This window comes from Microcaecilia unicolor, chromosome 13 (assembly GCF_901765095.1).
Source record: "Microcaecilia unicolor chromosome 13, aMicUni1.1, whole genome shotgun sequence".
NCBI lineage: Eukaryota > Metazoa > Chordata > Amphibia > Gymnophiona > Siphonopidae > Microcaecilia > Microcaecilia unicolor.
In genome coordinates, this window is record NC_044043.1 from 82,084,531 (window position 1) to 82,099,505 (window position 14,975).

Genomic DNA, 14,975 nt, shown 5'->3' on the forward strand with positions numbered 1-14,975 from the left:
ATCAAATCCTGCTTCCAATCTCTTCAGAAATGTTGTAGAAAGCAGTTGTTTCCTTCAGGGGGAATTAATTGTCCCAGAAATATTGAACCCTCTGGTACCTTGTCTTGGCCATTCTGTAGACCATCTGTGACCTTACATATCCGCATTTGTATTTGAATTCCTCCATTCCTCTGTGTATCTCTTCAATGCACACTAAAGTTGAAAGAAATATATGCTCCACTTCCTGGGATGAAAGCTAATCTTGCGAGAGCTTTCTCTTCTGTCAATGCATGGTCCAGCACATTGTACTTGGTCCCTAGAACCTGAGTCTTTACTAGGATCCAAGTACTGGAGCAATTGGCTATATTTAAGATATCAAGCTACCCATAGGCTGTTCTCTCTCACTAGAAGTAGGGTCTTGGTTACCATGAGCTCTGGTGTATCTATTTATTAAATAAATAAATAAATGGATAATTAATATGTGGAACCACAAAGGCACACACATATATATATGTTTTTGTAAATTTTATCAGTGTTTTTGTGATCATAATATTAGTGTGTGTGTGTGTGTGTCACAAAAATACTGATAAAAGTTTTCAAAAACGATCCAAAAGGAATTTAATTGGGACTTTTAAAGGACTACTTAAGTAATTATTTTGCTTTTTAAGATGACTTTTAGGGCTAGGTTCACTAAGCATTGCTATGGGCACGTTAGCATTTTTAATGTGCGTAAATGGTTTATGCGCGTTAAACGCTAATGCGCCCATAGAAATGTATAGGTGCGTTAGCATTTAATATGCCTTAAATTTACAGGCGCTTTAAAAACACTAACGCACCTTAGTAAACATACACCTAAGTCTTTTAGATTAGTGTTGTTTTTTTTAAAACTTATTTATTGTTTTGGAAGTCTTTTGGGGTACATTTTTTTAAAAACTTTTTGCATTTGGTGAACTTTTGTCACCTTTGACCTGCCTACCACTCATATAATCCTTTGCAATTGAAGTTTGGTTGATTTGCTGGAGGAACTTTGGAGGACTTGCTGTAAGGCTGTGAGTAACTTCTTTGACAATTTTTTTTTAAATAAAGAATTTCTTTAGAAATCTTTTTTGTTTTTTTTTTTATAAAGAGTTGTTTTTCTGAACCCTTTTCATGATGTTTATTAAGATTGATCTGACAATTGTTTTAGAATTCATCTTGACTGTTAAATCTAGAGAGAAGCATGCTTTTGGTTTTACCTCTCCAGAGGGTCCTTTTACAAAGGCGCGCTAACTAAAAATAAGCACGTGCTAAATGCTGGAGACGTCCATATATTCCTATGGGTGTCTCTAGCATTTAGCCCGCTCTAATCATTAGTGCATGCTAAAAACGCTAGTGCGCCTTTCAAAAAGGACCCCTAGGTATGTATTAGCACTTGCACTAGTTGCCACACAGCCTGTTTCAATTATTTTTAATAGGGGGGGGGGGGTAGGTAATCCACCTCGGTGGATGAACAACAAATCCCACGGAGAGAAAACACACAGAAGAAGTGGGAAGTGGACCAATAACTCCAGAAACTGGGGCAACTGCATTGAACAATAAACAAATTTTAATGTAGACTCGACACAGATCTGTGTTTCGGCCACAGGCCTGCTTCAGGAGTCTAAAAACATATAAAAATCATAAATAATATATACAAATCATATATAATACATAAAAAGATGATTAAAAAAAACATTAAATTTTTACTAAAAAAATAAAATAACAAATGTTTCAACAGAAAACAGGAGCCTAACTAAAAGACTACAAAATATAAAATATAACTTATAAATTATAAAAAGACACAAATTTGAAACCTGTCATTATCTAAAAAATATTGTTTCATATAAGAATATTGACCGATTTAAAAAGCTATGGCAAAAAATCAAAACCTTTTTATATAAAGCGTAAACCTTAAGATAAATGCACTAGTTATACAAGAGTATCGGAACAAACAGCATGATCCAACAGAGAAAATTTAAATCAAATTAAAAAAAAAATATATATATAAAACAAAACCAAATGAAATAAACGGAAGCAAGGAAAATTGTGAAATGCATGTCATGTGACTTAAAGGCGATGAATTATAGTATTGTGAGAATGTTAACCATAATAATTTAAATTAGTAAAATTAGTAAATAGAAAATACAAATTACAGGCCTTTGCATAGGATCACCCTAGAGGTAACATTAAAAAGGACGTCACTTAATAGAGCTCATCTATCAGTGCTATAATCAATTATTTTTAACACATTTTACACTCTGATATATGGTGCCCACTTGCTTCATGTTAGCCATTGTTTGAAGTCCTTCACCAATTTTTATGTCATTCTCTCTGCACATTCTTTGCATGGTCCTGTTATGCTTTTCACATGATTTATCCAGTGTAATTTTATGTTTTTGCATGTTTTACATAGACAAGTTAGTAGTTTTATTTATGTGTTCTTTTTGGTTTTTAATTTATTGTTAGTTTTTCACCACTGCTTTTGGCTCCTAACCACTACTCAATTCCCCTATCCTTGTTCCTTCTCACCCAGTACTTTCCTCGCCCATAATTGTCTTGTCTGTCTGTAATTTTAGATTGTAAGCTCTATCGAGCAGGGACTGTCTCTCTGTGTCAGGTGTTCAGCGCTGCGTGCGTCTGGTAGCGCTATACAAATGTTAATAATAATAATAATTTTGCTGTTTTGTCCCACAGTTTTGCCTCTGAAGCAGCCTTTTGGCGAAACATGGCCACATCAGGCAGATGTATATATTTGGTTGAACTAAAGCTCTTGCCATTATTATCCACATTAGGTCTACTGTTTGTTCTGCTTAGGCATGATTGAAACAGGTCTAGACCAAACTGTCTAACTTTTAGTCCTGAATGTTTGTGCTTTGTTTCATTATGACAGAAAAACATCCAAGTTTTAGGAATGCCCAAATCCCACCCCAACATGCCCTCTTGAGATTTGCACACACTGCAGCGAAAAGCATCTGAAATCTGAATTTAGAAAATGATGATTTGGACGTTTCTTGATGAAAACATCAAATGTCACTTTATACCATTTTTGAGACATTCTTCTCTTTTGAAAATGAGCCCTTATATATCCCAATCCATTGAAACTAAAATCAGTTCTAATGTATCTTTTACAAAGTTAATTTCACTTTGACCAGTTCTAATATGTCATGCATTACATATTGGATTTCCGGAGCAAAGCCAGATAACTTGGTTAGCATATTATGTATTTATTTATAAATAGGCTACAAACTGTGCAAGCCATCTCAGATTACAATTTGCCAGGATCCTCTTTCGTTCTTTCATTTCTCATAAGTAATGCCACACTGGGAAAAGACTAAGGGTCCATCGAGCCCAGCATCCTGTCCACAACAGCGGCCAATCCAGGTCAAGGGCACCTGGCAAGCTTCCCAAACGTACAAACATTCTATACATGTTATTCCTGGAATTATGGATTTTTCCCAAGTCCATTTAGTAGTGGTTTATGGACTTGTCCTTTAGGAAATCATCTAACCCCTTTTTAAACTCTGCCAAGCTAACCACCTTCACCACGTTCTCTGGCAACGAATTCCAGAGTTTAATTATGCATTGGGTGAAGAAAGTTTTTCTCCGATTTGTTTTAAATTTACTGCACTGTAGTTTCATACATTGATTGCTCTGTTGGATTCACATTGGGTTAGAAACAATGCTTATCAAGACATATCAAAAGTGCTTAGGGGGTGCTTCAATCTGTCCATGTGTGGGCAAGATAACATCTGCTAAATTCCACCGGTTAGCCACAGCCTTACACATGTCATTGAGATTGGAACTTAGATGTCCTTGTTAGAGAATACTCAATTTCTTCTATATGTTATGAGAGGAGAGGAGGAAGAAGAAGAAGAAGCAGGAGAAGGTGAGGAAGAGGAAGGAAGTAGAGCCCAACATCCCATCCCCTCTCCTGCCTACCCCAGGAGCAGCAGGACCAGCTTCAGGAGGGAGAGGACAGTGACCTCCTACAGCTGAGTCTCTGGCAGTTCCAGGGACGGGTGCAGGTACAGCACCACCTTGTCCTACACCTGCCTCTGGAACTGAATCTGTGTCAGGCAATGCTCGAGGGCATGGACTGGTGCCTGAGGGCCCTGGAAGCTGGTCAGGGCAGGTTCAAGCATGCTATATGCCGCATATTATCAGGCATAGAGCATGCTGGGATCTGCAACCTGACCCCTCCCGGGACCATTAATCTACCCAACTTCCGGATCTAGTTCCGGGAGCTCTTGGGGTGGCATCCCCCCTCCCTCCCTCCCTCCCTTGGTCACAGTGTTCCATCTCCTTTCCCTCACCCTTTCTGCTTTGTTGTAAATACTTTCTTTTGTGCTTCCCTCTTGTTTTATTGTAACATTTTGGCTTTATATTTGTTTTTACCTCTAATCCAAAATTCAATTACTTGTGCTTCATTTTTTAATTTTTTTGGTATAAAAGTGTTACTTGTTTATATAGGTGTCCAGTGTATTCCTTTCAGTGGCCATGGTTGCCTTATCTGATGTCAAGGTTCTAGAGCTAATACACAGGTTTCCAGAGAACTGTGAAGAGTGGAAGGGAGAAAGGGATCATATCACATGCATGTGTCACCTGCAAGACTATCACTTTGTATTTATGTGCATTACATGGCGTTCCAAGGGACTCTCCTATAGCATAACATCCAGCTTGAGAACAGAACAATGAGGATCAACACACATAGGTCCCCCAGCAGCCACAGCCGGATGACAGATCCAAATGTGTGCTTTTACCTAAACACACACTCAATGGGATTGCGCTATGATACAAGCTACAATATTTTCAGACATTTCATTTAGAAAGGCACATTCCCGGTCTCTGGGGTTAAGTAAGCGGGTCTGCAGTTGCTGAAGCGAGAATTGAGGCCAGTTCCCCTAGCTCCCATGCCACTGCCCTAGCCATAAAACCACTGTTCTACCCAAAACTCTCCACATGTACTATGAGGGACCCTGGGGCAAGTACAAATCCTCCTGGTATGGGATGTGAAGAGCAATACAAATGCACCATCACTGAGCCACCAGGTGAGACTTCAATATCTTTAAAAACATATTTTCAGGCTTGAAATTATTAAGATTAAATACATTTGCCTTAATCTGTTAACTAATGGTATAGTGAAGCTTTTCAATTAAATTTCTGTAACTGCCCTCTGGTACAGATGCGAATTTTCTTTGCTTTAGCTTCAAATCTTGGTCAAATATTGGATTACTGTTCCCCCTGCTGACCGAAACATGACTTGACCTTTTATTATAAAGATATATGTAGAAAATTCAAGGTATGCCTTAAAACCTGGTTGTTTCAGCAATCATGTAATAATACAGACTGAGATAGATGATCAAGACCTACTCAAAGATACAGGGTGAGATGAAAAACAACAACAAAAAACCCTAGAATTGTTTGCTGTTTTCTCAGCAACGGCTTGGAATTTCAACATGAAATTTTACACTTTATTTGCAGTTACTTTCTACAATTATGTGCCAAGTGGAATGACATTATCTTTAAACACAGCAAAGTTACCGACTTTAGTACGACCCCCCCCCCCTCCCGCGATTTTCACGCTTTCAAAAATGTTTGCGTTGTAAATCTACCATTATTTAAAAAAAACAAAAAGAGGGCACCAGCTTACTGTTAATGATGTCATAAGTGATGTAGACTTTTGTCTGGGGAGCAATGTTGGAGGCCTATCACAAGCTAAACTCAAGGAAGCGCTGCAGGTGTCTGGCGATAGTGCCGAAATGATGCACAGCAAAGCAGCGGTATGGGTACCTCCGCTTTGTAAAAGGGGCCTTTAGAGATGAATACAATTAAGTAGCCCAATTAGGGAAACTGGCCACAGTGCGACTTCCTTGTATGTAGGAAAAACCAGTGGCCAGGGCCCACCCACTTAGGGTTCAGGCCCACTCAACGGTAGCACCCGTTTAGTGGTAGCTGGTGGAGATCCCAAGCTCTATCAGCTGAAGACTTTCCCCTGATGGTAAGCCAAGATGGAAAGAAGCGTTTTCTCGCCAGCTGAGATATTTTTTTGGTGCTGGTGGGGGAGAGCATGTGGTGCCCACCCACTTCTTGCCTAGGCCCACCCACAATCTGTTCTCTGGCTAAGCCCCTGGGAAAAACTGGATCAATATGTTACTGCTTATTTTATGTGTTTTAAATTCAAAATAGTATGCAGCTGAATGGAAATGTTCTATATGGTTTTGTTCTTGTGTTGTGTTTTTATTTAAATAAATTTCAATAAGGATATTGAAACTTAAAAAAAATAGGATAGTCAAGACTTGCTAGGGTTGCTGTGTGGTCTAAGCTACTGCATTTAGGTTACAGACTCCCTTGGAGTCAGGGGTTCATATTCCACAAGCGTGAGCTATTTCAAGGAGGTCGTCAGGCGCAATATCTGAAAACCTTTTCTTCACAGAAAGGTTGGTCAGGGTTGGCCCAACCATTAAATAAGACTAGGCAATTGCCTAAGGGAGCAGCTTCTGGGGTGGGGGTTGGTGAGAGGTTGTGTCAAAGAGCAGCTGCAGTCAACCCTAAAAATAGATCCTGACAATCACACAAACTCAGATACTTTCCCATCTTCATTGTCATAAATCAGCATTCAATACATTTTATCATATGTGCACACGGTTCTTAATCTGATGTCCTAAAGATCTACCTAGCCTTGACACCATCAATATGGCTTTACGTTGTTCTTCTGCAGCTAAAGACTTCAAAGATTTTCTGATCATACTAACATGGCGAAGTGTATGATCTAAACACTTAGGCCTTTTTTTTTTCCTGCAAAACCTGGTAAATGTGCTCAGACAAATACATGGAAAGAAGTCTTTGTCTCCCCACCCCAGGACAAAAACAAATCTTTCCTAAGCTGGTTCAAACAACTTTTGTTGCAACATGAAGAAATGCTTCAAGTTGAATACCTCCAGATACTGGGCCATTAACGTGGCTCAGGAATTCTACAGAATGGAGGTGGTGAACGACATTTTTGATTCTTTATCTCTATCCATCTCTTTACAATGATCACACACAGGAAGACCAATTGTGCCATAGCTTAGTATGCAAAGAGGAGTAATGAGACAAGACACCACAAGTGTAGCACATATAGAGAAGAGTGGCCTTACCTCAGTTCGAACTGAAGACTGCAAGAGAAGACAATCCTGGAAACGGCTAAATATCTATTGATAAGAAAGAAAACATCTGGCTTGCCTAATGTCGTCTGGGCTTACGTAGTCCACTGAAAATTTTTCGACTATAATTTCTTCAGTTAAATCTCAACGTACCAGTCACATAGGGCCCCAGAGGCATCTGACTGTAGTTGACAATCCCTCCTGGTCCGGGGCCTCGGAAATTTGGGCCAAAGTTATTGTTGTACATCTGATTGGAGCCAAAAGAACCCTGAAGAAACAGAAAAACATTTCTAATTGTAATATGAAGGCAAGACTTATCCAAGCCTTTCGATGCTTCAAGCTAAATTTCAACTGCAATCTAGTCAGCTGAAAATGAATCTAAAAGGCCCACGTTGGATAGGTTGCGGCGAGAAGAATTGAGATGCCAAAGTCAGAATGTGCTCAGTTTCTCTTGTATTTAACAAAAAGTCCTGCCAAACATGAAGTCTTTTGCCCTGTGCCAGGGGTGGACTGACAGTGATCTGGGCCCCTGGGCAGAAAGGGTCATTGGGAACCGCTGCCCCCAAATTTGTTTCCAGGAACCCCCTGCACACTACAGCCCCCCCCCCCCCCCCGGGCCTATCTTGAAGAGACCTGATGGCCTCGTGGCCAGGAAAGAACCTACACTTTCCTGTCTGCGACCACTGCTCTACTCAGTGCCACCACTTCTTAATGACTGTCACAGGAAGTCTCAGCAGTCCTTTTGAAGATGTGGTGGTGCCAGAAAGAACAGCGGCAGTGGGCATAGGACAATATTCAGACGGTGCCCGGTTGAACTTGGCATATAAAGTTAGGACAGCTATTTTTCTGTCCTAACTTTATGCACTTATCTAGCCAGTTAGCGGTCTGAATATCTTCGCTAACCAGCTAGGGCCATGCTCTGCCCAGTCTGCCCCCGGCCTGCCCAAATCTCACGGGTTTGGGGTTGGCTGTTTAACTACAATATTCAGAGGCACTGTCCAGTTATATGAAGCTGAATATTGCTGGTTAGCACCGACAAAGCGATTTAAATGGCCAAGAGCCTCTCCTTGTCATTAAATCATTTTTAACATTGGGCCTCATATCTCATTTCCACCACTGACAATATGATGCAGTCAATAAGGGCAATTCTATTATTGTTCACCAGCGGTTAGGCACCACATACACACGTGAATGATGTCTTAATTGCCACTTATGGGTGCATTTGCACCAAATGCTTATCTAAAAGGATGAGTGTAAGTGGCATTGTGCATATTTGCAAGGGGGGGCGGTCCACCCCGGGTGTCAGCTCAAGGGGGGTGCTCCCTGCCAGCTCCCCCCCCTGGGTGCAGCACGATGACACCCCCCCTCAGCGCATCAACACCCCCAGACCCAGTGCCTACCCTCAGCTCCGTCCAATCAGCTCCCGCACCCTACCTTTAAAGAAATCTCGGAAGCCGTGGCGAGGCGAGGCGCAGCGCCTCGTGCCTGCATGTAAAAGAAGTGTGGATCGTCTCATCGGGCCTTCCCTCACTCTGTCTGTCCCGCCCTCCGCTGACACAACTTCCTATTTCCGCAAGGGCGGGACAGACAGAGTGAGGGAAGGCCCGATGAGACGATCCACACTTCTTTTACATGCAGGCGCGAGGCGCTGCGCCTCGCCACGGCTTCTGAGATTTCTTTAAAGGTAGGGGGCGGGAGCTGGTTGGACGGAGTTGAGGAGGGTAGGCACTGGGTCGGGGGGGAGGGTGTTGATGTGCCGAGGGGGGGGCTGTCATCGTGCTGCACCCGGGGGGGGGGGGGGGGGTGCAACGGCGAACCGCACCACCCTTGCTACGCCACTGGCAAGGGCAGCATACACCTGGACAGGGCCCGGGTGGAACACAGGTGTACCTCCTGTGGATATGTGTATCTTACAGAATACTATAAGATGCGCACATAGCTTTCCACATTTACGCATACCATTTACGCCAGTCTGACCGGCTGAAAGTGGGTGCACGTACATTTTGGCATGCCAATGCTGGTTTGTGCTTGTACACTTTTATGGAATCTGGGCACCCACATGCTATTATAGAATTGAAGCAAACTCCAGTTGTTCCTGCTTATGCTGGTTCCAATCCCAAAATGGCTGCCGGGACCTCCCTGGCAGTCATGGCAGCCATATTGGCTAAGGATCCAGTGGGGGCAAGAGCGACTAGGGATTGATCTTGCCGGGAAGAGGCTGCCCAGGCGACCTGAAGGGGGGGGGGGGGCAGCACCACTAGACCACTATGGCATTTAAGAATAGGCCAGGGTGGTGGGAGTGCAGAGGTACTGGCGGGGGGGGGGGGGGGGGGGAGGAGTGACAGTTGGCTCAGGAGATGGTCAGGTGGCCTAAGGGGGACAGAGAGAAATTGTGGGGGGAGGGAGAGTTTCAGTTTCAGCCAAAAATGCACTGATGTTTTCAGCCGAAACCCAAACCTAGATATTGGGTTGGTTTCTGTGCCAAATCTGAAACTGAAACCGATCAGCCTCTAAAAAACCAGGCCCCACATCTTAAATAGATTTTGGTCAAGCGCTTCCATCACACAAACCTGTACCGTGCAATACAAAACTATGGTGCCCGTTTGCAATTTTTTTCTCTATGCCCTGAGAAAAATGACCATGCCTTTATCTTTCTACTGAACTGGAATCAACCCCAGGCTGCCAGTCTTTGCATGAGCTAGTCTTGGCAGCCAGGAATGTAGTCCCTTCTTTCTCTGCCTCTAGTCTGACCTGCTGAGCTGTTGGGTCACCTCCACGGTTTGTCAATCGGCTCAAGATACTCCGCTCTGACATCTGAAGCCGTGCAGCGACTGGAGGTATCCTGGACAGCATGGAGGGCAACCGGGTAACATCTGCCTTCATATCACTCAACAGTTCCTCTAACTGGTTCAGAACTGCAAAATACGGAGAGAGGAGTCGCATGTGTAACATGTTAGGAAGAAAGGCGAAACTACTGTTATCCCACCAACAATACAATTAGAAACCTACAAAACTAAGTACGCAGTTGGGTAGAGAAGAGTAAGGGTAACACATTTGAAATACTGCTTTTTTGTGGTACAACCAAAGTGGTTTACATTTCATATAAAGGTACTTTCTCTGTCCCTAGTGGGCTCATAATTTAAGGGGTCCTTTTACAAAGCTGTGGGTGCTTACTGCATAAAAAAAATGGCTTACCACAGGGCGCGCTAAGGCATCCCATGATAATTTGGGAATGTGCATGTTCTGCACTAATCAGTTGGCAAATGGGCATTGCCACACGCTAACCAATTTTAGCACATGAGTCGCTATTACCTACAAAACAGGTGGCAGTAGGGGCTCATGTGATAATGGCCATGCGCTAATACTAAAAATAGGAAAATCGGCCATTTTACCCCTGAAGGTAAAAATGGTCTTAGTATGTGAGAAAGTCCCATGTAAGGGTTTGCTAAGGCCACTTTTTACCACTGTTTGGTAAAAGGGCTCTTAAGTTTTTGTACCTGGGGCAATAGAGGGTTAAGTGACTTGCCCAGAGTCAAAAGGAGCTACAGCGGAAATCATAGTTGCTCTCACTCTTAGCCCACTGCACTAACCATTAGGATACTCCTCCATCTTTAATCTTTTGTGCAAGACTAATGTTTCTTCATCCCCAGCCATTGTCTATGGAAGGGGCCTTAATCTCAACAGTTGAGGTCCTTAAACATCAACCAGCTTTATAAAACTACCAGATTGTTTTTGGAAATATGTTGAGACTTTTATTAATATTATTTAATATTTTCAAATGGTCCCATATTTATATGAAGGAAATCATAGAAATACACATTTGACGTATTCAAAGACGTGGAGGGGCATAATCGAACGGGGCGCCCAGGTTTTCATGAGGGCGTCCTCACAGGATGGCCCCGCAAAGGGACGGGGAAATCTGTATTATCAAAACAAGATGGGCGTCCATCTTTCGTTTCAATAATATGGTCGGGGATCTCAACATTTAGGTCGACCTTAGAGATGGTCGTCCCCGGTTTTTGGCCATAATGGAAACCGAGGACGCCCATCTCATAAACAACCAAATACAAGCCCTTTTAGGGTCGTGGGAGGAGCCAGAATTCTATCTCATCATTTGCCTGGCTAAAACATTTGTGAGTACTGTAAAGGTGCCTACTCATAAATGTCGAAAAGACACGGAGTGGAGTAAGCTTATGTTCCACGAGCCCTGACAAAGTTGGCGAGACTTTAGCCACTGTTGGCCATAGAAAAGAGATATTTGATGATATGAAGAGTTGATGCATCTTTAAAAGCTAAGTAAAGAGCTCATTTGAATTTTGCATATACTTATATGAATAAAAAATTGGGGGGAGGTTTTTCAGCCAATGTTGACAGCATGAACTCCTGGAATTGCTTGGCTCTGTAGCCAATAAGGAGTCAGTTAAGGCTTTTCCTCCCATTTTTAATAAAGTTATCAACAAATTGAGAAAAATTGATAACATTTTATACATTTAATTAACTAACAAGGTGACGTACACTTATTTGAGGAGGATTATTTCAAAGATGTGTATGATCTAAGTTATCCTGTAAAAGTTCACCAAAACATAACAAGGATTTGCAAAAGAAATCTGTCAGGTCACAGTACGCACCTCATCCTAGATACACACAGCTCTTGGGGTCAATATTTATGAGTATTTATCCAGGTACTAGCAACTGCTACCTGGTCAAGTCCCGCTGAGACAGATATTCAGCAGAACTATCTGGACAGTGTTGCAAAATATCTACATAGACCACTTTGGCACTATCAGAGCAACGCTATAACCAAGGACCTCACATTTGTGCATGTGCTACATGTATAAATGTTTAAAATACTAGCATTTCTGCAGATATGTGTAGCGCCTAAGTGCTTTTCTGCTATTAAAAAAAAAACATTTTTCTGTATATATGATAGTACATGTGTGTAAAATGCCTTGTGTAATAATTTCCTTACACCAGTAGTTTCCCAACCTGGCCCTGGAGGCACCCCAGCCAGTCAGGTTTTCAGGATAACTACCATGAATATTCATGAGAGAGATTTGCATGTAGTGGAGTCAGTATATTTTTATGCTGGGTAGTAAATCAAATGAATAAAGTAAAAGGTACCTATCAACAGTACTTGTGATATGAAAACACTTTATCAGCCACCTCTAGCACTACCTGGATAGAATCAGTGTGCTCTGCACTCTACAGTTAGCGCACTGTACTTACCATCACCTTGAAGTTAGCTTGGGATCACTTAGCCTCTCCTCAATAGGAGGTTCTAAGTGCATCTGTACTATTTGCAAACAGATTTATGCACGCTAGTACAGTTTCCAATCTGGAAATTGCAGAGAGCACGTGTTTTAAATTTTGCTGTTACGGCATGCTAAGTGCAAAAACGAAAGTGTGTTTTAGTAAAAGACCCCCTATACATGTAACGGTGATATTCAGCTGTCTTGGGAGTTATTTTAAAAAGCTTTTTTTTCTGCATATATGATCGTATACATATGCAAAATGCCCTTTATAAAAATACTTTGCACATAAAAGTACATGGAATAAAAACAAACTCCTTTCTTTTTCAAGTTCCATGTGCTTTATTAGATAAACTATAAGAAAAAAACAATACACCCACAAAAGCTGACATGATACAGTGAACAGTAAGGTAGAGAGTGTCCACAGTCCTACTTCTAAGCAACTCAGATGTAGGTATGTTTGTGAATGAGAACATTAAAAAAACTGAATTTCAAATAAGAGCTCTATAGGATATTACCCAACTAACATATGACAATGTAATCAAACTACAATATCCTAGAATTCTAACGATATTATTAATATTTTTCAAAAGGAGAAAAAGCCTCAATTATAAGGGATTACTCCGTCATTGGTGCACCAACATAAGGGAGGTCCCTTATATCATCATGGGCAAAAAACTCCTTACATGATATAAAGCTACTGCTTAAAGCGTTTTCCAAAAAATATATATATTTGTAGACATACGGCTACTGCTCAGTTACAAATTCTATGCACTTATCTTTTAAGTCTCAGCTTAGATAAAGCGCGGCCATTTTTACAGCTTTGAGTAGCCAGAGAGAATAGATCAAAAAGCACTCGGTAAGAATGACTGAGTTAGAGAATATATTTGATGTTCCGAGAGATTCATTTGTTACACGTTTGTGTTTTTTCGTTAGATCTTTAGAGTCGGACACCACGGACCCTGAGGAAGGATTCAAAAGACTTAAAAGATAAGTGCATAGAATTTGTAACTGAGCAGTAGCCGTATGTCTACAAATATATATATTTTTTGGAAAACGCTTTAAGCAGTAGCTTTATATCATGTAAGGAGTTTTTTGCCCATGATGATATAAGGGACCTCCCTTATGTTGGTACACCAACAACGGAGTAATCCCTTATAACTGAGGCTTTTTCTCCTTTTGAAAAATATTAATAATATCGTTAGAATTCTAGGATATTGTAGTTTGATTACATTGTCAAACATTAAAAAAACCCCATAAGAATAGCCATACTGGGTCAGACCAGTGATCCATCTAGCCCTGTTTCCAACAGTGGCCAATCCAGGTCACAAGTACCTGACAAAAACCTAAAGAGTAGCAAGATTCCATGCTACCAATCCCAGGGCAAGCAGTAGCTTCCCCATGTCTATCTCTACAGCAGACTACGGACTTTTCTTCCATGAACTTGTCCAAACCTTTTTTAAACCCAGGTACGCTAACTGCTGTTATTACATCCTCTGGCAGAGTTCCACAGCTTAACTATTCATTGAGTGAAAAACATTTCCTCCTATTTGTTTTTAAAATATTTCTATGTAACTTCCTTGCGCGTCCCCTAGTCTTTGTATTTTTGGAACAAGTAAAAAAAATCGATTCACTTCTACTCGTTCTAATCCACTCAGGATTTTGTAGACTTCAATCATAGCTCCCCTCAGCCATCTCTTTTCCAAGCTTAAGACCCCTAACCTCTTTAGCCTTTCCTCATATGAGAGCAGTTCCATCCCCTTTATCATTTTGGTTGCTCTTCCTTGAACCTTTTCTAATTCCGCTACATCTTGTTTGAGGTACAATGACCAGAACTGAATGCAAAACTCAAGGTGAGGTCGCACCATGGAGCGATTCAGGGGCATTATAGTATTCTCAGTCTTATTTAACATCCCTTTCCTAATAATTCCTAGCATCCTGTTTGCAAGTAAATTTTATAAGTTGATCCTGCACCCGCGTGTAAATTTAGGCGCAGGATCCACGTATAAAATTTACATGAGAACTGGGAGAAGCATGATCGTAGTCATGATTTAAACACGTCCTTTAAAAAATGCAAGTGTTTGCCTGGACCATGTGCGTGAAAATTTATATCTGCTCTCAAGCAGGCTCAAATGTCCACAGTTTCATTTTAGCTGTGATTTCTATGGTTTTGCTGGGGCAATTTTTATAAAGACACAAGCCACTATCCAGCTTATAATCGAAAGACAAAAACGCCTATATTGCGACCTAAATCGGGAGATAGGCGTTTATCTCCCAAAAACGAATAACACGGTATAATCGAAAGCCGAACTTGGACGTTTTCAACTGCACTCTATCGCGGAAGCGTACAAAGTTGACGGGGGCGTGTCAGAGGCGTGGTGAAGGCGGGACTGGGGCGTGGTTATCACCCGAACAGAGATGGGCGCCTTTCGCCGATAATGGAAAAAAAGTATGCGTTTGTAGCTAGAATTTAGGGCACTTTTCCTGGACCCTGTTTTTTCACGAATAAGGCCCCAAAAAGTGCCCTAAATGACCAGATTACCACCAGAGGGAATCGGGGATGACCTCCCCTGACTCCCCCAGTGGT

General features: G+C 41.6%; 1 protein-coding gene across 1 annotated transcript in view; it reads right to left on the reverse strand.

Moving 5' to 3' along the window:
- The window catches only part of CHD5 (chromodomain helicase DNA binding protein 5), a 192,126-nt gene that overhangs the window by 16,451 nt on the left and 160,700 nt on the right, over positions 1–14,975 (reverse strand). The window contains 2 exon segments of the mRNA XM_030222487.1: positions 7,293–7,407; positions 9,891–10,054. Coding sequence (XP_030078347.1) covers positions 7,293–7,407; positions 9,891–10,054 — 279 coding nt within the window.